This window comes from Papilio machaon, chromosome 4 (genome assembly GCF_912999745.1).
Source record: "Papilio machaon chromosome 4, ilPapMach1.1, whole genome shotgun sequence".
Lineage (NCBI taxonomy): Eukaryota > Metazoa > Arthropoda > Insecta > Lepidoptera > Papilionidae > Papilio > Papilio machaon.
Window position 1 is genome coordinate 1,110,658 of NC_059989.1, and position 22,688 is coordinate 1,133,345.

The following is a 22,688-nucleotide window of genomic DNA, read 5'->3' on the forward strand; positions in this document are numbered from 1 at the left end:
AACACATAGAAGAAATTTTTAAATCTAAACTACGCTAGATGTATGGAACTACAAGATTCGACATACCTGTGCTAGATAGAAATTAATCTCTGCATATTCCTCTAAGTTACTTTTAATTTTATTTTAAATGCAAAATTTTTCGACGCAACATAAAATGTCAGTGTCATTTTGACAGTTTGTCATCTGTCAAAGTTTCAAAGAAAAACTTTGGAAATATTGGCATCTATTTTTGGAAGGAAAATTAGAAATAATTATGAGTTTCAGTGAATTTTTAAGTGGTTAAATAAATAAAATTTGAGACCAAACATGGATTTCTTTTCTGAAATTATAGGGGAAACTGTCGTTCTTGGAATAGATTCTCTTATATTAGGATTTTGTGTAAAACAGCTGAGTAAATGTAAACATATCTTAAATGCCTTGCAGGTTATTTTTTGTTTTTCTTTTAGTATAATAAATATGTATTAATATTTTACACATTGTGTCCATTTATTTCCTTTTCATTACAAGGTCGTGTAATAGTTGTGTCTTTATAAGTGATGTAATTAAATAATACATTTTCACCCATTTAATTTTAACACTCTGTTTTTACTTAAAAACTAATTTATATCTTAAACAATTAATATTTCCAGACAGCACCAATACTTGATATTGACTCAACCTTAAATAAAGAGATTAACAAATACTCTGACCATGTAATACCTTATGTTGTCATCAGGGGGTTAGTGAAGCCCCTCGGCAATCCAATAGTTAGCAATTATAACAACACTGTCACTGGTGTCATACAAAGGTAATGTATTTGTATTATAATTTAATTAATATCATTAATGCAAAAATTTAAGTGAATGAATGTTTCTAAAAAGGTAACCAGAATGGCTGAATGACTTTGGAAGAAATTTGGTAGTGATACATTATTATGTCGACGCTGGAAAGCATAAACGCTGTAACCCTTGAAATCGCGAATATGTTTTTCACACGTTAATAATTTCAATCATTATCAAACGATAATGATTTTATTATAGGTTAGCACACACTACACAACATTGCTAAATACCGCATGCTTGTAGGCGTATCAGCTCACGAGTTATGATTTTTTAGCTCTCCTGTAAAGTTCATACTTTCGGGGTTACAGCATTTACGCTTTCCAGCGTCGATGTCTTTTTTTTAATTCCGCAGAGACATAGTAGATATAATTAAATCTCGATTATCATCTTCTATAAATTAAAAAATATGGGCTATGATATATACCTAAACTAGCAGATGTTAATACTTACAGAAGTTAATTTAGTAAAATTTTATACTTAAATTCTTTTTATGTTAAATTTATGAAAACTGTATATTTAAAAGGTTGACAATAAAGGAGCATGTTATTGCGAGAACATCAGCTGGATTCTGGTCGGATCAGACTCGCACAATACATGAAGTGTGCAACGCAACACCATTTGTGCTCAACAATGGGAAGTACAGCATTGAAGTTGTGGATGCACTGGCCGCAGAATTATTGGGTAATAAATAATAATTATTGAACCATCTGTTTAGACCACAGATGGTTCTTTCAAGATATTATATGATACCTCTTAACCTTGCATAGTTGAAGCCACAGCCATAATAAAAACAAGATATTTATTTCACTAGTATTTGGATACTTAAACTAAATTAAGGTCCTATTATTATCAGATCTTGATGTAATATCTGACAAGTTCGAACCCATGTCTCCTGGCGTCATTGACCACGTGTGGGGCTTCTTCTCGGGTGTCCGGCAGCGCGGCCTTCAGACAATGGAGGAGATGCTCCGCGATGGTTCCTACATCACCGCGATCGGGGAGCTCAGCAGGACACACACTGGTGCTTTGAAGATACAACCACCTAGAGACGGATTACCTCTCTACCTCACTACAGCCACTAAGTCTAGCTTATTGAAAAGGCTTGCCAGCTCTAGAGATTTCTTAAGGTAAACACTATATTGAAATACGATCGTAATTTTTTTTCAGTGAATCTACACAAAGCAATTGACACGATATATTTTTCTCAAGGCACAATATTATTTATTGACTGCAATTATTACTCTGTCGACGCTCACCAATCAATCGAATGAATACGTCGTCTTTAATTGTCGTGAGTCCCAGTTTTGCGACATGTTTATTACGACTGTGTGAGTTGTATATAACCTTTGCTATAACTGTACAGCCTTTGTTACTATCAAATTTTTTTTCAATAATGATTAAAAAAGAAGTAAATTAAGGTCAGCAAAAGTTTGTCAAATGTGCAGATTTAGTTGTAAAAAAATATAACTAGTAGGTGTTTTGGCGTGATTGAAATAAAAATTTTAAGTGTTGACTAAATTATTTTAGAATTCTGCTGGTGGTGTTCGGGGCGGTGGCCGTGCTGGCATCGGGGCGGGTCGCGTACAAGTACCTGAAGCGTCGCAAGAGGCTGCAGCTGGAGGACTCCCTCAAGCGGCAGCTCGCCGCCGGCCGCAAGGAGCGACGCGCGCACGCTCGGGAGAAGAACCTCACTGATGTGCAGCTGTGTGTGGTCTGCTCGGAGAACCCTAAAGAGGTTAGCCCCCTCACATATGCTGCTGGCCTTATAATCAATAACTGAAGAGTCTGTCACCTACCATTATTTTATTTTCACTTAATTTTTCTCAACTGAAATCTTTGTGCCATTCTTTATTGTATGCAGTAGACAATGGTTTATTGTGTACAATGTTTTTCATTTTTTTTTTATCTTATTTAAATGTTTCATTTCAGATAATATTACTGCCCTGTGGCCATGTGTGTCTCTGTGAAGATTGTTCAGAGAACATCAAAGACAACTGCCCAATTTGTAGAGAGCGGATAGAGGCCCGCGCCCCCGCCTTTATCACATAAATACACACTAGCTGAACATTTTTATAGTTATATTTAAAAAAAAAAAAAATGTTATTAATAAAATTAGACAGCTAAAATAGATAAAGCAAAAATTTACGTTTCCAGTAAAGTACAGTTTTATCTGTAGAGGTTAACTGCATTGTTAAAGAATCAAAGAAAAAAATATTTTAATTAAAAAAAAATGTGTTATTATTTACAATATGTACATCGTAATTTTTAATACATATATATTAATGATTTCATGTCATTCTTTTATCAAAAACCCATCAATGATCCCATTGTGCCACAAGATGCTGAACATGTGTCATCTTCCTGGTCTATGTTGACAACATCCTCGTTGTCAGAAGTGTCAAAGTCTTCATCCACATTGACAATATTATCATCTGTATTGATTTTCTTAACCGGTTCATGAATTGCATATTTTGCTAATAAATTATCAACTTTAGTATTATCAACAATAACTTTTGTCCTGTCGCAATTGCCTGAGCATTTATTGTTACAACTTTTCTTATTTTCTGTAATTTCGTTATTTAATAAACCATTTCTCTTATTCTTACATAAATTAGATCTACATTTTTGATTTGATTGACAGTTATTTTCTGTCTTTTCACCATCGTTATCTAGTTCTTTTGTTGCATCCTTTAAATTTTGTTCTTTCTTTGTATTATATTCATCAAGCATTCTTTTCGCTTTAGAACTTTTACCGATGCCAAGTTTTGGTAAACCTTTGTTTAAGCCTTCGAGTAAAACGCAGGCCTTACAAACTTCTTGTGATGATACAAATTTACATCTTGTGCAAATTCTCTGCGTTGGTAGAGTCACTTCTTCTTTCACAGCCATTGTCTCACCTTAAAGTTGAACATTTTATTCATTTAAAATTCTTCACATGACATTATAATAAATGTGTAACATATTTTGAAATGTTAAATGTAATGTTTTTAGAACTGGACTAAATTATTATAGACATGCGTTGTTGATGAAATCTACAAGAGATACTGAAATCTACTATAATCAGCTTAAAATCATGTAACCTGTAGCTAGTTAGCTTCTTTTTTAATATGAAAAAAAAAAGAAAACATTTTAAAGTATCTGTGATTATCCTACAATTTACCTGAGTATATTATATCCATGATACAAGTGGGTCGTATCTTTTCCATATCTTTAAGAAGTGCTCGTGCATGCCCTCTGTATGCATTTGGTGCAAAAACACATTCTGTAGAGAAATATACCAATTTCTTATAATGTGCATACATTACTATCTCCTTTTCATATGTGTACTTAAGTGGCTTTACTCTTGGTATAGTTCCTTCACTACCCTGAAAATGTAATATTTTACTTATTTAGTATGCCATGTGTATCATGTATATGAAATATGAATTTATTTTTCAATAATACAAACATTCCAATTTTATTAATTGTATTGTATTTTAGTAATGTAGCTTTTACCCGCGACTCCGTCCGCGCAGAATAAAAAATACAAAACGGGGTAAAAATTATCCTATGTCCGTTTCCTGGTTCTAAGCTATCTGCCCACCAATTTTCAGTCAAATCGATTCAGCCGTTCTTGAGTTATAAATAGTGTAACTAACACGACTTTCTTTTATATATATAGATTGGTGTCTCTATTTTGTCAAAAAGAATGGAAATGATAACAATATATATTAATACAAGTATTGCTGCAGTTAATTTAGTTAATATGGATGTAGTAACTATGGTGTAACTTCCTTAACAATATTTGTGCAGAAAAAGAAGAAATACCTACAGTACTTATAGCAGTACATCTTTTTAGCCGAGCAATATCACCTCTCAATACATTCATTAACACAGTTTCTGCTATATCATCAGCATTATGTCCTGTAGCTATGCACTTCACCCCTAACATAGCAGCTCCTCTATCCAATGCTTGTCTTCTAAACACTCCACAAAAGGTACAATTGTTCTTTCTACCAATCTGTGCAACAATTTCGTCCATAGTCCAACCATAGAGATCCTTATATGATAAGATTTTTAAAGACATCTCGTAGTCATCGCGATTTTGTTTTACAGTCTCGAGACTGTCATCTCTGTAACCAGTTATACCTTCATCTATTGACAGTAGCATTAAATTCAAACCATAATCGTAGCGTTCATTAAGTGTTTTCAAGACGTGTGCAAGGACTGTGGAATCCTTGCCCCCAGATGCCGCGACGGCTACGGAGTCGCCACGTTTAAATAATTCAGCTTTTGTTATTGTAAAATGGATTTCAGTTTCAAATGCCCAGAAGAAGCACTCTTTGCACAGCGCATCACCGGTCTTAGGACGCTAAAATAAAAACAAAATTTAATAAAAATTATTCAAGTAAACAGTTTAAAGAAACTTCATTCTCAAATTCACACCTGAAGAAACTTACCTTTAACATCGCATTTTTGCCACAACCTGTTCTACACGGTATAGGCATTGTACTGGAATTTTCGTAACAATTGTCTTAAAACTTATGGTTAATCAAAACATTTCATTGATTATAAGTTATTAGGTTCATGAAATATATAACCTCAACTACAAATAAAGCAAAATATTATGTGTCAAAAAATGTGTCATTTTGCAAGGTGGTTATTTTTGACGTTAAGCATGTTTTTCGTTTTAGGATAAAATTACTTGAAACTATAATTTTCAATTTTTTGAAATCTTAAATTAAAATAATAAAAACAAAGAGTTAATTTTCGAAAATCAAACCCATAAGTTGTTTTTCCCTTTTACTGTAAACATCTGTAGTGTGTGTTAGGTGAATCTGTAATTTGTTTTCCATTTATAATAAATGTGTCGATTCCAATTTACGCAAAATTTTTTTGGCGAATGAATGAGTTGAAAGTTCATTGACTGATTGACATTTTGTACTAGACAACCAATCTCTATCAACTCAAATCCGGGACAGAACTTAACTTTTGTGAGAGATATACTTACGTTTTACTATTTCATATTACATTTCTTAAATAAGAAAGCATAGGAAAAATGTAAAAAGAGTTATGTGCAACTTTGTATGTTGGAAAATGGTTAAATCAAGTTCTCCGTAGGTGGCAAGTTATGTTGATGTTGATGTGTCCATTACGAGTGTTTATTTCTCGAAGGCTGTTTCGGTTTCTCTGAGGCTTTCCAGTTTGTGGGCAGTGACAAAATGCATGAACTGCTTAAGCACGTATTAAACGAGCGAGACTTGACTCGGGCCGGCGATTTATTTGCAATTCCGGATTCGGAAATCGTCGACGATTTAAATGAAGTTGTAAGTGCTGCATTTTATCTTGATATCACTGTGTTAACTCTCTTCTTAAGTGTGCAGTGCCGTGCAGTGTAGTATTTGGAAGGAAACTGTTTACAATTTAGCTGAATTTTAAAATATTTTATGAAATAATTTTTTAATTTGCAGTTAAAACAAATAACAGAAATATCATCAAGACCCGACTACTGCCGTAACGATCGTGACCAGGCACTGATAGAGATATGTGTTACTCGCACAACTTCCTGTATCAAAGAGACAGGGACACTGCCCAAGTATTGTGCGGCTCTGGTGTCATTACTTGAGTCCTGCTTACATCATAACTTAATGCCAGTGGGTCATCTCAGAGATGATGATCCACCACATGCTAAAATTGCCTCGGATATCATAGCATGTATAGTTCTGGTAAGTGAATTAAATTTTATAGAAACATAGCTTATCTTATAACTGATGTAGTCGATAAAGTCATTTCTGTTTAAAACTTGAAAAGCAAAACATAATTTTGTTATCGTTTTTGCTGTCTCAACCTAATCTAATATATACAATTTAATAATTGACATTGATTTTATAAATTGTTTAGGTCTCATTTCCATTACAATCAGACAAGGAAACAAGTGGCAATAAAGAGGTAATGGAACTCTTCCTACCTGTCGCGGTACAGTTTCTACACAAGGGCAACAGAGAAATATCCCGACATATGGCTCGCTACTTGTCTCTGGCGGCTGTGCATCATGCTCCATTACTTAAGCCACATGTGCAGACAATTATGGACTCTATTATGTCCGGTAATAAATATTTATTTTGATTTATAGACTTATGGATTTGATAAACGCTCCAACTTTACACTAGAGAATGTTATATTGTGCCTTATTTTTTTTACAAATCATAGTTAATTAAACCACACATCCACTGTAATACATTGTAGACCTAAAATGCCATTTTATATTAAAAAAAAAACTCAATTTGTGATAATAGTATGAAATATTTAACTATATTAACTAATATCGGAACGGCTAAAACACACGTACATCTATCCGATGAAGGCACCAATTAGTTTCGAGCTCATCAGGGTGAGTAGGACTGGTATTATTCCGCGGATGCGGCCCATCGCTCGCTCACCCTAATAAAGGGCCCTCGATGGGCTCAAAACTAGTTAATGCTGACACCGGACATATGTACGTGAGTGTTTTAGCAGTTCCTATATTAGTTAATGATAATGTCTTACGAAAGTTTGAATAATTTAACTATATTTATGATTATAGCTTCTTGGAGAATGGTAAAAAAACAAAGATTTATATTATTCTTTCAGGCAACTACCCCCTGTGTCGTATACTGGCCAACTTGTACGAAGTGTGTCCGGAGCCACTGGAGGGACATGTCACCGCACTAGTTTCACTTTTGCCTCATGCTGAACAGGTTTGACTTATTAAGCTAATCAATAGAACCGAAGAGTCACTAATTTTAAACATACTATAGCCTCACGTGTTTTTGTTGACTTCTAATTCAACTTGTTAACTGTAGGTGGAGAAGAACTCTCTGTTCGCGCTATTCGAGCAGATAGCGGTGCGTCGTCCGGAGGCGCTGAAGACATGCGTACCACAGTTGCTGTCGTACTTGTGCCCTCATACTGCCAGCCAGACCGACCCCTCCTGCATGTGTATTGATCTGTTACAGGTAATGTTGAGTTTAAATTATGAATTTTAAAGGAATATTTGACTATCCAATAGTGAAATCTGGAGGTATTATAACTTATGGAAGAATGCAAACTGTTTAGACGTTTTAGGATAGGAAATAAACCAGGTTCTTAGTCGTAATATAATGTACTAAAGAAGAAAGAATAAGGTAATTTATACTTATGCCTGTAGAGGAAATAGCAGTAATATTAATATAGTGGATTGTGATTTTTGTATTTTTTGTAGCTGATGGTGTGCCTGAGCCGAAGCCGTGCGTCGCTGGTGTGCGAGCACGGGGCGGCAGTGCGGCGCGCGGCTCGGCCTCCGCACGCCACGCCCACTGCCAGCGCGCTCGTCGCCACTGTACTGGCACAGCTCGGACACACTAGCAGGGTGAGATATCTCCTACTGATGCAATCAGACACCTTCTTAGGTCACTAAATGAGATCATCATCATAATCATCATCAGCTCACTATACGTCCCCACTGAGGGGCTCGGAGCCTACCCCAAGTTAGGGGTGACTAGGCCATAGTCAACCACCCTGGCCCAGTGCGGGTTGGTTGACTTCACACATATCTTTGAATTTCTTCTCAGATATGTGCAGGTTGCATCACGATGTTTTCCTTCACCGTAAGAACGTCGGATAAATGTACATATGTAAATCGAGAGTCGAAAAACACATTGGTACGCGGCGGGATTCGAACCCAGGACCTGCAGATTGCAAGTCAAGTGCTTAACCCCTGAGCCACCGACGCTCGCCACGACGACTAAATGAGATGCTTAATGCTAATTTCTCATATCATAGCTAAGACTGCCTTAGTGACCAATTAACTTGAGGCAGATACATTTTTATTTATATACCTGTAGGTACTAAAGTCAAGACATTGTCAAAAATGCTGATAGTCACATTTCAAGATTGTTTTCTTTAAAATTGAAATGTTTTTGTTACAGGAGCGAGCGCAGGAGGCGCTCAACTTCGTGGTGGAGCGGCTGTGCGGTGCGGGCGGGGGCGGAGGCGCGGGGGCGGAGCGCGCGGAGCAGGCGGCACTGCTGCGCTCCGCCACCGCACTCTGCTCCGCCTACCCCGCGCTCTTCACTGACCGCCTGCTCGCCGCACTGCGAGCCAACAACAAGTATGACACCAACACCATGCACACAAGATATTAAAAGAAAAAAAAATGCTTATTTCACTAGTCAAATTAACTAGTTTGTGTTAAATCTACGTTTGAAACTCCTTGTTTAATATTTACAGCAGTCGTCCGAAATCAACGATATCACACAGCGAAGTTAACAGAACGTCAGGGGGTGTGACTATAGTGAAACTGGGAGGAGCAACAAGCAACAACTCGGGTCCGGTGATACCGCACCCCTCCTCCAACTCGAGTGTGACCACGCCCCCTGCGTCTAGCGCCACGCCCCCCACAAACCCACCTATCACGAGCGGGTATACGAGACGAGCTAAGTTAGGAGATTCCAGAAGTACAGGTCGCTTGCATACAGGACCTAACTCACATAGAAGTATGACCAGGCTCAATGTTGCTGGTAAGAAACAATAATTCTTATTTATTTACTTAATTAAACGACTGAATGACGAATTTGACCGTATTTTAATATTATAAAAGAAATGACTTGGCTTGAACAATAAGTACATGGTTTTGCAGGAGGATCAGTGGGGGGCCTGCACAAGAGTATGACGCGACTCTCCTCCTCGCAGCAAATAAACTTACTCAACGCTAACCAGCCCGCAGCCGGTAAGTTATATACTATATGTATTTCTAGTTAACTAGCTGTCGTCCGCGACTCCGTCCGAATTAAAAAAAGTGTGATAAGTAGCCTATGTGTTCTTCCAGACTATGTTCTTTATCTGTGCCAAATTTTATTAACATTCATTGAACCATTCCGGAGATACCATCAAACAAACATCTATACATCCATCCATTTAAACTTTCGCATTTATAATATTAGTAAGATTAATTTTATTAATGAATTAATATAAGTTTACCAAATTGAACTATGTGTAGTTTTGTACATAATGTGTGATGTGTGTGCAGGTGGTGTAGGCAAGGGCAGTAGTGGGGGTGTGGCGGTGCCGGGGTCTCCGCCCCGCGCTCCACGTCAGCCCGCCCGACATCACCACCACAACATACTCATCGGACCATCCACGTCCACGGTATTTATACACATGCATATGCGTTACTATATTTACTAAAATAAGAGTTTTTCTCCATCTAACACTTGGAAAATATTTCTATTAAAGTAACCTTGAAGTAATCCATTGACCTCTTTTAAACAGTTTGGTTTCTTTTAACGTTTAACGCATTAATATTTTTCAGAGTATGGGTCCAACTATAATCTCTGGTCCGCCTCTCCAAACACAATCTATATCTGTCAATCCTCTGACGACGGGCAAGTCTACGGACGGTCTGACGCCGCTCACCTCCTCCGTCTCCATACAACATTCCAACTCGGCGCTGGGACAAATATCCGTCATATCGTCGACCCAACCTTTGCCGAACAACGGGTCGGCGCCCCCCGGACCCGTCGCCAACCCGGTGTCGATCTCGGGCCCGGTGACGGTGACGTCACGACGCGCCAACAACACCAGCGTCACTATGATCAACTCCAGCTCGAGCGCGAACAGCGCGGCGAACGCGAACACGAACGCCAACCACCGCATCAGCGTGTTCGAGCCGTACCCGATGCGCGACACCGTGCAGCACTTCTGCGAGAAACACCTCGACAAGATCAAGGCGTACATGGACAACGTGTCGCTCAGACTGCCGCCGCCCGCCAAGTGCACCATCGAAGGTCAGCTTTATAAAATGCTAAATTATTAGAAAACTGATGATGTGTATGTGATGAAAAGTATTTAACACAAGTGAAACATTTCCAGAGAGGCGATCTAAGAAGCAGGCGCGGCTGCAGTTCGCGTGCGGGCGACGCGGGCCGCACTGTCTGTACGCGCGCGCCGCGTTCTCTATGCGCACGCGAGCGCCCCGCGTCTGGATACATCTGATGTTCCTGGCGCTGCAGGCGAGACACGCGGCCGCACTCTCCTCGAGAGACCCCACCGTCGCCAGCCTCAAGCACTGCTGGGACATCCTCAAGTGCGAGAACAAGACCTTTCTCACGCTGGTGACGGGCGCCTTCCCCGCCGCCAAGGAGCAGGACATGCTGGTGGCCGAGCTGCGCGCCGCCGGCTTCTTCGACGTGTTCGAGCTGAGCGGCGCTCCGCCCGCGCCCACCGCGCCCACGCACGCCACCTGGGGCTGCTTCCTGTGCACGCGCCCCGAGCGCGCCGTCGGCTTCCTCGCCGCGGAGACTCCCGTCATCGAGGGCCAGCTCAAGGAGAAGAAGGGCCGCTGGAGACTCTTCCGCCGCTGGCGCACCAGGTACTTCACCCTCTCCGGACATCATCTCTCCTGCAAGGGCGCCGTGAGTATGCTCTCTTCTTATACTAACAACTATTTATTTCAGTGTAGGATATAAAATTTGGATACTATTTTAGAGCGGAGGCGAGAGCATAGACATAAATCAGATCCGTTCGGTGAAAGTGTCGCGGGGCGCGCGCAATATTCCGAAGGCGTTCGAGATCTTCACGGGAGACCAGACGTTGATCTTGAAGCCGAAGGACGGCAAGAACGCCGAGGAGTGGGCGCAGTGTCTCAGTATTGCGGTGGCGCACTCGCACGCGCGCGACGCCCCCGCCAAGGCCAACAGTCTGCCCGCACGCGGACTCACGCTCAAGAGCTTCTGAACACACGACCTTCTTCAATACATGTATGTGCTCAATTTATTTATTTATAATTGTTATGTATGTATAAAGTACTTATGTCTTCATTGTGAATATCGGAAGCAAACAAATATAGCTCTTATTGATATAGTGTTAATAATGTTGTTCGTATGACAATGATTCAGTTCAAAACATAGATCGTAAGACATATAAAGAATATAAACAATTTATGTACTAACTATTAACTGTCGGGTTACGGTTTCCTTTTAATAAGAAATTCAGTATTTTAATTACCTATCAGAACATAGATAGTTTACTGTAAGTAAATGAAATACAGTGTTGCCATTTTTATCTGTCTTTGCACTCTTAAAGTTGTCAAATTAAATTAGATTAAATTCGTATTAAAACCCCTATACAAATATCCAGCCATATAAAACTTATTTTACTCGAATTTAGTAATCTTTTCTTTCATTATACTTGCCAAATTATTTGCCCCTTATTAAAACAACTAAGGTACTTTACTATAAATTCTGTACTTAATATAGTTGGTAATAATACTTTTTACACATTTTGAATTTCTCATAAGCTATATCAAAGAATTTATTGTATATAAGATTAATGAATGAAGTAAGAATATAGTATATAATATGTTAAAGACAAGTTATTAATTATTTTGTAATATCGGATAATATTGAATATGTTAATATACTAATTCTATTCATATACCAATGGCTCCTACGTAGACTATCGTAAGTTACAATTTTGCGATTTACACTATTTAAGGTTTTTTTTTTAAATTAACTTCATAAATACTAATTTTCATCATTTCCCTGGCCTTATCTCACTTACGTGGGGTCGACGGATCAGATTTTATAAATCTTAAAGTTTTGGCTATTTGAAATACTTCTGTGTAAATTTAAATATGTCGTAATTATTCTTATTAATGTATTAAAGTTTTTTCTTGCAAAATTAACGTTTCAAGTTACTAGTTGTAGGATTCATCAGTATATGAATAAAAATATAAGTTTTGGTTTTCCAGGATAAGTTATATTTGTGTATATTTGTATAAAATAAATAATATCATATTATTATTATAACTGTATTTTTAAGTTATATTTAAGTGTGAGAATGCCGCGGAGTTTAAAAAAAAAGAATCATATTGTTTATTTTTATTAAGGAGCTAGTTTTCGCAACTGAAACACTCTTATAAAAAAGTATTAACATTTCTCTTGTTCTTTTTGAAATGGAGGAAATAGTATGGTTTGTAAAGTTAATTTTACATGCTTCTGTTGTTCCGTCCCATAATTTTTATAATGTTTTGAATTTTACAAGCATGATATTTATTTAAATATAACATTAATGTTTAACTTGCTGAAATAAACAATAAAATAACTTCAGCTATGATTTAATGCCTTTTCCGTAAAAATAACAACACTTTATTGCTCTATTTTGTACCGAACTGACATTTCATCGGAGAGCAGTGGATTTCTCATTATTTTTCAATACACTGTCACTTTTTATTCACATATATAATATTTTATTTCTATTTATTTTAGATCTTCTTGAATTATTGTTGAATTAAACGATATTTTTAAACTAAAAGGCAACTTTGTAACTAAATGCTCATTGTATTTTTATGTGATAATTTTTTTATAACATTCCATTTTAACTAAGTCAAATTAACGTAATCATAAAAGATGTATGGCTTTTGAAATAATTGAAAAAAAACGAAATATTATGTTGTCTGTGAAATTAGGCAAAAGGATTTAGCCTACAGCCAAGTTAATAAAAAAAATCTTGTGCTCAAATAAAGCATGATGGCATATAAGTATTGCCTCTAGTATTTATGGTTTGGTACTTAAGTATGACAAAAAATAGATTTAGTTTATGGAAACGAAATCAAAAAAAAATTTTTTTTTTTGCATGAAATATAGTACTTTTATGTAATTAACCTTTTTAAATGCTTGTCATTTTGATTTAAGTACTTAATTTATGTTACTGGATTTTAAAGACAGGTTTTTATCTTTTAAGCATAGTTTTAAATCGTTTAATGTATTTGTATATAATGATATAAGTAATAAGTACAATTTAAAAAAAATGTTAGCGAAAAATAGAACTTAGTTTTTTGGCTAAAGAATATTTTGACATGTAAATTTTAAGTCTAGTTTATGTAAAGTTTAATTTAATATCTTATTGTACTTTGTGAAAATGTTATCCATATAAAATTAAAATGCAAGTTCAACTTGCACCTAACCAGTACTTAAGAGAAAGATTTGTGAGTTGAAATTGTATGCTGTGACAACATTTCGTGGATTTCTTAAAAAATGACATAATTTTTATTTTATTTAAAGCTCAAAGACTGAAAACTGGTCATAGCTGTAATTGCATCGAGTTTCATTAAAAAAATTGGCCTCTTAAAATTTTGGTGAAGCAAAATTTAACATAAAAAATTTTCATTATAGAATTACAAAATCTATTTTTTCTTGAACTATTTACATTATCTACTATGGTATATTTCAAATCGAAAATACCTAATAATAAAACAATCGTCAATTGGACCCTGTTAAGAAGACAAGATTCAACCAACATTATGCTACTTTTGAGTAAATACGGTTTGAAACTTAGAAGTGATTTAGTAGAATGTGTGTTGGTATATATAGTGTCATGAGATTGCTTTAACATTTTGTTCACATATAAAGTTCGACTATGAGATTATTACTATTTTCGACAACATTATAACTCAATTTTCGACAAATTGGTGGTTGGATTTTTTTTTTAGTCGACAGGGTTCAATTACAATATTGACTTAATTTTTTTTTACTGTCATTAATAAATATATTTAAAAATGATTTCGGAAAACAACATAACTTACATCTAAAGGGATATAATAAAAAGACCATTACTTTTTAATCATTTTTTTAATGTAATAATAATACTGCATTAATGGTTGTGTATTAGCCAACTGGTATTTTTTTCTTTTTTATATAAAGCATAATATTTGTAGTTTTTTTTAGTATATAACCATTTAACTACCAGTATTTGATTATATTCAATAGTGCCAATGTATAATGTTTTAGTACGAGCCCAATAATTATAAGAAATGTCTTTTTAAATTCAATATAAAACATAACGGAAGGTTTTATGTAATGTTATTTATTTTATATACATCTTATATATTGAATTATATTCATATTAAACGTAATTACAAATGTATTAAAAAAATTAAAAGGGAAATTAAAATGAATTGGCTGTTTGTTAGAAAGTAAAAAATATTGTTTCGATTTGTGTTATTTTGGAATTAAATTTATTTTTATGTCCATATTTAGAATATTAAGTTTAGCTCATGACTTATGAATCGGTGCTAGATTTTATTACATATTGTACCTTATTAATTGATAGTGCTTCCAGATTTTTTATTACGAATGTAAAAAAAAATATATTAAATAGGAAATAATTTATAAACTGTTATCGCTGCCGTAAAACATTTCAGTGTCAGTACTTAATTTGTATTGTCAATAAAGTTGTTTTAAAATTATTGTTTCATTTTTTTTACTAATACACTAGCGCCATGTTATGTTCTTTGACAATTTGAAAGAGGATTTTTCTGATAGCTCTTGGATTATAAAAAAATTTCAAGGAAAAGGATTTAAAATTTAGTTTTCAGACTACTGGAACTCATCAGGATGGGTTTATATTCAAGATATTTCTCCCAGTGTTTGAAAGGAAATGTCGGGAAATTTTAATAGACATGTAAAAGGAAAACATCAAATTGAGGGATGTGGATGCATAAATGTTTGACTGTACTGATTGTAGGGAACGTCAATAAAAGGCGGGGTCAACGGGTGGACTGATTTATTTGTAAAGATGTTTTAAATCTGTTATATTAATCTACCCATTATTAATCTTTGGTCATAAAATATTCACTGTAACGAGACACTTACTATTATCAGATGCTACACTGGTTACTTGAAAACACTGAAATTATGTTCAAGTCAATTGGTTTTGGTGCTTTCTGCAGCAATTCCCTGAATATTTTTTAATGCAAGAATTAATAAGGTGCTTTAATCCCGTTTTTTTATATTGCTTTCTGACTTCTTAGCATAATGTTATAACCTTTAAGTTTTTGATATCACAAGGTTGCCATTTGAGAAACATTAATCTTTTTCAATTGCTTAACAAATCCGATATTAGGCTGTATAGCAGGTCTTTTACATTTTACTAAACTATACGCATTGTCGTACTCCATTCCCAAAGACATCAAGTACGCTATTGCGACCATAGAAGTGCGCGAAACACCAGCATTGCAATGGATCAAAATATTTTCCTTATTGGCTACAGAGTCACGGATGTACGGCAAACACTTTTTCACTACAGGCACTATATCCGTTTCTGGTAAATCTAAGCACTCAACATATTTATGCTTAACTTCACTTAAATCAACATCAATACCTAAACTAAGCACATTAGTTATTTTATAACTTTGTAACACTTTATATAATACACAATCCTGTGAGCCAATGTATACATAATCAATAATTAAAACCGGTACGTCATCTGGTTTTGTATCTACTATGAAACCATAATTGCTTGGTAATGCAATATTTTCTTGTCTACCCTCAATATACCTTTTTCCATCTACCTTCGTCACTATTGTTTCTGTCTCTTTCAGTTTTTGTTTGTTTTTAATTATTTCTTCCAAGAAACTCATTTCTTATCAGTATCACTTTCTTCTGTATTTGATTCGTCCACAATATTTTCTTTCTCGTAAACTAAATCCTCAGGATTGTATTCAACATTGCAGAGATAGAGTCCATCAGGAGGACAGTTCTGTATGAATGTGTGCCAGGAGTGTTTCGATGGGACTTGTAACATCACCTTTATTTCTTCTGGAGGAATTTTTCCTATTGCAACACTTATTAATGTTGCCACCATACGACGAATCTGTAAACATTGAAATCATAATTGTGCTGTACAGCAAAATCACTTTAGAAAAAAGTAAAACACCTGATCCATGTGTGTGTGTGTGTGTAAAAAGATTTGAATTCAATGCAATATGAGAAAGTGTTACCCTACACATTTGAATAGAAATTTGAAAAAAAAAACATTAAAACTGGTCAAACGTAATACCTACCTGATTATGAACGAAAGATCTCCCTTTGATCTCAATATCCCAATAATCAAATACACTATCCTGTGTACTAGAGTAGCTCGTGACTAATGGTTGTCCCGGCTTCACTTCAAAAGACTGTATGAATCTACGGTTTTGTTTGTGTGATGTCAACTTGTCAAATTTCTTAAATGTAGTGAAATCATGATAGCCAACAAGATATTTTGCACCTGCCTTAAACTTTTCAATGTCAAAACCTGGAAGTCTAAAAATATTATTTTTAACATAGAGTATACGTAATAAAGTCGCATAGTAGTAAGAAATATATAATTTACCTAATATAATGGCACCTTTTCCATTCTTCTATGGGCATATATGATGAAATTATACTTGATTCAGGAAGTTCAATGTCAGGTTTGAGCACTGCTAATCTGTAAGAATAAAATATTAAGGCTAAAATTTCAAGAAGTAAAAACCTTTAATTTTATCAAAGTGAATTTGGATGTAGACTGAAATCTTGTCAAAAATCACTTGAGGTAAAATGTCGGTATTTTGAAGCTTTACATAAATGTTACCTATATAAATACGTTCTTGATACTGCATTAAATCTTGCACTGAATTGATCTGATACTCTGAGGCACTTCTTCACAGATATGCTTGTTTCATTTTTTAAGAAAAATTTGTTTAATTGATACGTAATGTATTCAGGATCGTAAACATTAGTGCCGTATCTCTCCAAATCAAAATGTGCACTGGAATTGAGCGCATGCACTCCTCCATCTGTACTGTAATTAATTATACTTATTTTTGTACACACACAAACAAATTATGTTTGCAAAATGCAAAAGTTTGAATGAGTGGATGTTTTTTATTCTATGTTACAAAAGGAATAGATTAAAGCCTCAAATAGCACATTAGGGGTTATTATACTGCACAGACGTAGGCGTTTCAAAAGAATTCTTTAAATATTTAACTTAGTGTTCAAATAAAAGGTATATATATAACATAAAACAAGTATTATTCAAGATTCTTAACTAACTAATCAGTTGAAACCAAAGAAAAAGAGATATATCTGTGAAAGTAAATGACTGGGAGTCTGCTAATGTCATTATATAATACGGATAATTTTATTTCAGGTTACAAAGATTATTTACCGGCTAGATAAAGTAAGGTTAGGATAATTCAATGGTCTCAATTTTAAGAGCCCTATTTCCATGAGACCCTGTATACTTTCAGGATCGGGATAGTTTTTACCACCTTTAAGCCATATTTTTTCAGAGGATCTAGAAAGTTTTATAAAGATACATAGGTAAAATATTTGAAAGTAGTACACAAAACGATTTGTATACTTGCAAATATTTGTACCTAAATTTAGTGCCTATATAAGAAAAGAATGTGAGATATCTAGCTTTCATATTTAGTTCTATGTATTAACTAATTATTCGCCAATTTAGGCAATAATTTAATAAAGAATAATATGTTAAAAATATAATATAACCTCTTTAAAATAAGATGCTAATGTCATCTGTCACTGTTATCATTGCACTGACAGCTGATAGGAGACAGAATAAAACAGAACAAATATAGATTAAAAAACAGTAAGGAAAAAAAAACCGTAATTTTTAAAAATTACCGATTACGAGGCTCCTAAGATAGTAAAAAGTAATTTTTTATTGTTGTCCACATTTGCTAAAGTTCTTCAGTTATAGCTAAATAACCTGAAAAAATAACAATGTGTTTTTTATTGTGTTGTGATGTGTTGATATTTTGAAATTTTGACGCTAACATTACGATGTCACTGTCACCAGACTGTCTAACAAATCAAAAAATGGCTCAACGGACGTGGCATACTTTCTTCGTGTTAATCTTAATTTTTACGATTTTATCAATTGTGGGTGATGTTTTATCAACATCACCGGGACCATGGTACGAGAATTTACCAGCTGTCACCATGGATTACAAAGTACACATTGATGCGGGCAAAGAGGATTGTTACTTTCAATATGTGCAACCTGGTGCGACATTTTACGCTAGCTATCAGGTAAAATTGTGTTTGGTGTATTAGGTGGAATCTAAAAACACTTAATTACAAATGAGTTATGTTAGTCCTTTAATGTTCCCTTTAAAGTTTGATATACTCTCCAGGTGTTAAAAGGAGGAGATGGTATGTGTGGTTTTGCGGTGCGCCATCCTAATGGGCAGATTGTTCATCCTTACGAATGGCGGCAGAGCGCTGAATACGCAGATCAAACGAGTTCGGGAGGATACTACGCCGTGTGTATTGACAATCAGTTCTCCAGGTTTGCAGGCAAGCTGGTGAACTTGTACTTATCAGTGATCAGATATGACATGTGGGAAAAGTATGCCAAGGAGGTTGAAGAGCTTGATATGAATATAAAGAACTTTACAGTAAGTTTTTTAAATTTCTCAGATGTAAAAATAAATTTAATGTACCAATGACAATAAAGTACTGAGGTGATTGTGAAAGAGGTTGTCATGTCAGCTATTAATTAAATTGCTGAGTATACTATTTGTAGCTAGCATCAATTGAATAATAAATGCTGACATTTATTTTAAATAATCCATAATAAGATTTTAAGCTGTATTCAGGAGTCTTAATTATAAAAAATAATATTTATTACATTAAGAATGGTATGTGTGAGTCAACCAACCCGCACTGGACCAGTGTGGTTAACTATGGCCTAGTCACCCCAAACTTACGGTAGGCTCCGATCCCCTAAGTAGTGACCTGATGATGATGATATTAAGAATTAATGTTTATTTATTTGTATTGTAGCATTCCATTCAATTTGTGGAGCACAACATTAATGAGATCCTGCAGTATCAATACCATTCCAGAGCGAGAGAGTCACGAGACTACAACCTGTTGCAGGATAATAATGCTTATGTACTTAGGTAAGTGTCTTTTTTATACAAAAACATGATTAGCAAAGGCCATGTAATATTCTTACAGTAAGAGTCCAAAGGACTGTGATATTTTTCTATCACTCTCACTTATAAATGTTTCTCACTTATCCAGATTAGATTGTATTTTGCAATTATTTAAACTCGTATGTCTGCTGTCTCACTGAGGTAAATGTTATTGGAGAAATACCATATATTGTGCTATTGCATTTCATTTTTAGTCAACTTCAAAAAGAAGGAGGTTATCAATTCAACTGTTTTTTTATGTATGGTACCGCATAGATCCGCACCTGGTGCTCCGATTTTGATAATAATCGAAGGGTAGTGCTTGCAGATGGGTCCCATTTTTTTTGATTATATTTTATCTTATTGAGGTTTCAGACTTAAATTATTTTACTTTTTTCTCTTTGCTCAGTGTGATGAAGATAAACTGCTTGAAATTTACTACCTATATCTTACCTTAAGTTTATGTAACAAAAAATTTTGGAAAGATCTAATCTGATGACATTCTATTTTTTCAGGTGGTCCTTTGTCCAGATCCTAGCTATTGCAGCTACCGGGACATTGCAGGTGTATTTTGTAAGAAAACTTTTTGAGGTTAAGGATAACTCGTCCAAAACAAGAATATGATTTGATTTTTTGTGTAATACAGTCAAAACCGTTTATAGCGACATCGTTTAGAACAACATACCGGTTAAATTGACCAAAATCAAAGGTCCTGGCTGAATGTTATATACATATCTTTCCTATTAACCCATTGAGTGCCAGATACGAGATATCTCGTAGTAAGCGTGTGTATCAAAAATGCCAGCTACGAGATATCTCGTAGTGCGAGCTGCAATTTTAGATTAATTACAAATGGCCATTTCAGTTAAAAATATTTTAAAAAGGTGAATGAAAAATTTATACAGAGTAACAAAACGTGTTAATTTTCAATTTTTGTTATAAATAAGAACTTACACGATTAGATTTTTACATAAAATTTCATACATATATAATGTATGAATTAAAAATTTATATAGTGTAAAAAACATTAATTATCAGTTTTTCGTATAAAAATTATAACTTAGACGATTAGATTATAATAACTAAATTCATGTATATGAATTTATTACCAAAAAAAATTATTGTTGCTGAATATGGTAAACTCTAAAACAAGGATCAACGCAAAGTGCTGGCTTCTCGATGCACTGTGGACAAAACCTAGTCTCCTTTCGTTTTTTTTTTTTCTTTGTGCACATTCGACATGGGTTTGTAGGCATTCCTTTTTTTCTGTGGGCGGAAGATGTCCTAAATAATGAAATGCATTACAGACCCTGCTTCCTCTTGCTTTGCTGTCGTCACCAAGTAAATGCATAATAACTGATTCTAAAACTAAACTAAACTAACTAAATTGAATTATCTTCATCCTTTTATTCCTTCGATTAATTTGGTTGTGAAACATGTGTTCATTATGCAGGAACATTTCCAAGTAATGTAGTTTTTTTTATAAGAGAAGGGGGCATACTAGCAGCGGGAACACCAAGGTGTTCATCGACGCCCATGGACATCTGCAATACCAGAGGAACTGCAGATGCGTTGCCGGCCTTTGAGATGGTGAAGTCGCTTCTTGAAGGACCCTAAGTCGTAGCGGTTTAAAAATACCGCCGAGGACAGACCATTCCACAACGCGGCGGTACGCGCAAACCGTGCGGTTGTGGATTGCCAGCCATCGAGATGGTGTGGATGGAACTCAGCGGTCTGTCGTGTCGTCCGATGACAGAACTCGGCGGCAGGAATTGTTCCAAACAATTCTTACGAGCACTCCCCGTGGTAGATGCGGTAGAAAATACAGAGGGAACTAACGTCTCTCCGCGACGCCAGTGTTGAGCCGATCAGTCTCTGTCGTTGACTCGATTCGAATCGCTCTCCATTGTATGCGGTCAAATGGAAGAAGCTGGTACTGGGCTGGTACTCCAGCCCAGAGATGCGAGCAGTATTCCATATGGGGCCGAACTTGCGCCTTATAGAGCTGAAGGCGATGGCCCGGTAGGAAATACTGCTTCGCTCTGCCGAGCACACCCAGTTTGTAGTTTATCTTTCCATTTGTTGACCATACTGGATCCTGATCTGAGCAACTTAGAGTCAAGGAGTGATTCAGTTTCTTTTTGACTAAATTTTCTGGATTTCCCTTTCGGTCGAATCTTAGTGAGCCGCATACATATTTTTTTTATATATGAAACAGTCACCTGAATTCGCCGAAATAGCGACGCGACCATTGCACATGAACATGTGCAAATGCAGATGCGTTGCCTACCTTTTATCAATGGAGAAGGGGACGCACAGAAAAGGGACATTTCCCCTTCCTATGCGTCTCCTCTGCCGCCCAATCCACTTGCCCTTCTCATACGTTCCTAATAAGAAAAGAATGTCAAGGGTAGGAAGACTAAAATTAGGCCTTCAGCACCACACTCATCAGACGAAACGCGGAATTACTTCCACTTCACGCCTGTCTTCTGTCTGCAACATTGTAACGGCATTTACTGCAATTTTGATTGAAAAAAGAGCACTACGAGATAACTCGTAAGTGGCAACCAGCACAGGAATTTTATTCAGTGACGCCAGCTACGAGTTATCTCGTAGTGTTTTTTTTCAATAAAAATTACTGTAAATGCTATTACAATATTATATTAGTAACTTATACATATATATATTTTGTAAAATTTCATGTATTCTTCAAAATAAAACCTTGGCACCCAGGGCAAGACGCTCTAAATATGTCTGGCAGTCAATGGGTTAATACCTGTCACCGGTTGTTACAACTATCGGTTTTTACGACTCAATATGAGTAGTCCCTTCGATGTCGTTATAACAGATTTTGACTGTAATTGTAAGATTTTTTTTTATTGTTATTGTCTCCCTTCTGACTGAGTTCTGTTAATTGTGTTGTCATTGATGTTTGATGATCTCTGATTTATTTTTTTATTTTTATAAGCATTTAAAATTGGGATCTGTTTTTTTTTAATAATAAATACCTAATTAATACTCTTAATTCCGACAATGCAGTTTAATTAAATTATTTTTTGTACTTTAAAAATAATTATTATAATAATAATCCTTCGCTTAATGTAAATACTGATTATATTTTT

General features: G+C 35.4%; 6 protein-coding genes across 6 annotated transcripts; 3 read left to right on the forward strand and 3 right to left on the reverse strand.

The window, feature by feature from the left end:
• Positions 1-215: 215 nt before the first annotated feature.
• LOC106718465 (mitochondrial E3 ubiquitin protein ligase 1) lies at positions 216-3,020 on the forward strand. Its single transcript, XM_014512554.2, has 6 exons — positions 216-423; positions 630-787; positions 1,345-1,502; positions 1,675-1,948; positions 2,349-2,556; positions 2,751-3,020. Exons 1-6 carry the CDS (start codon positions 307-309, stop codon positions 2,868-2,870), a joined length of 1,035 nt encoding a protein of 344 aa, XP_014368040.2. The 5' UTR covers positions 216-306; the 3' UTR covers positions 2,871-3,020.
• Positions 3,021-3,080: 60 nt separating this feature from the next.
• Positions 3,081-5,439, reverse strand: LOC106718458 (cytoplasmic tRNA 2-thiolation protein 1). The gene is made up of 4 exons (XM_014512545.2): positions 5,261-5,439; positions 4,633-5,172; positions 3,982-4,186; positions 3,081-3,718 (listed from the first exon to the last, which is right to left on the reverse strand). Exons 1-4 carry the CDS (start codon positions 5,306-5,308, stop codon positions 3,126-3,128), a joined length of 1,386 nt encoding a protein of 461 aa, XP_014368031.2. The 5' UTR covers positions 5,309-5,439; the 3' UTR covers positions 3,081-3,125.
• A 334-nt stretch (positions 5,440-5,773) lies between these two features.
• On the forward strand, positions 5,774-11,560 carry LOC106718404 (protein melted). The gene is made up of 13 exons (XM_045686821.1): positions 5,774-6,127; positions 6,272-6,526; positions 6,702-6,906; positions 7,431-7,537; positions 7,643-7,795; positions 8,041-8,187; positions 8,747-8,928; positions 9,048-9,337; positions 9,457-9,546; positions 9,847-9,965; positions 10,129-10,603; positions 10,689-11,230; positions 11,304-11,560. Exons 1-13 carry the CDS (start codon positions 6,023-6,025, stop codon positions 11,550-11,552), a joined length of 2,919 nt encoding a protein of 972 aa, XP_045542777.1. The 5' UTR covers positions 5,774-6,022; the 3' UTR covers positions 11,553-11,560.
• Positions 11,561-15,597: 4,037 nt separating this feature from the next.
• LOC106718457 (probable dual specificity protein phosphatase DDB_G0283417) lies at positions 15,598-16,236 on the reverse strand. Its single transcript, XM_014512544.2, has one exon. The coding sequence runs from the start codon at positions 16,234-16,236 to the stop codon at positions 15,658-15,660; it is 579 nt and encodes a 192-aa protein (XP_014368030.2). The 3' UTR covers positions 15,598-15,657.
• Positions 16,233-18,118, reverse strand: LOC106718456 (tRNA pseudouridine synthase-like 1). Its single transcript, XM_014512542.2, has 6 exons — positions 18,001-18,118; positions 17,790-17,918; positions 17,211-17,420; positions 16,971-17,066; positions 16,660-16,900; positions 16,233-16,469 (listed from the first exon to the last, which is right to left on the reverse strand). The coding sequence occupies exons 1-6, from the start codon at positions 18,048-18,050 to the stop codon at positions 16,233-16,235; spliced, it is 963 nt and encodes a 320-aa protein (XP_014368028.2). The 5' UTR covers positions 18,051-18,118.
• Positions 18,119-18,397: 279 nt separating this feature from the next.
• Positions 18,398-22,480, forward strand: LOC106718403 (transmembrane emp24 domain-containing protein 5). Its single transcript, XM_045686762.1, has 5 exons — positions 18,398-18,676; positions 18,781-19,044; positions 19,433-19,551; positions 20,082-20,209; positions 22,427-22,480. Exons 1-4 carry the CDS (start codon positions 18,428-18,430, stop codon positions 20,188-20,190), a joined length of 741 nt encoding a protein of 246 aa, XP_045542718.1. The 5' UTR covers positions 18,398-18,427; the 3' UTR covers positions 20,191-20,209; positions 22,427-22,480.
• Positions 22,481-22,688: the final 208 nt, after the last annotated feature.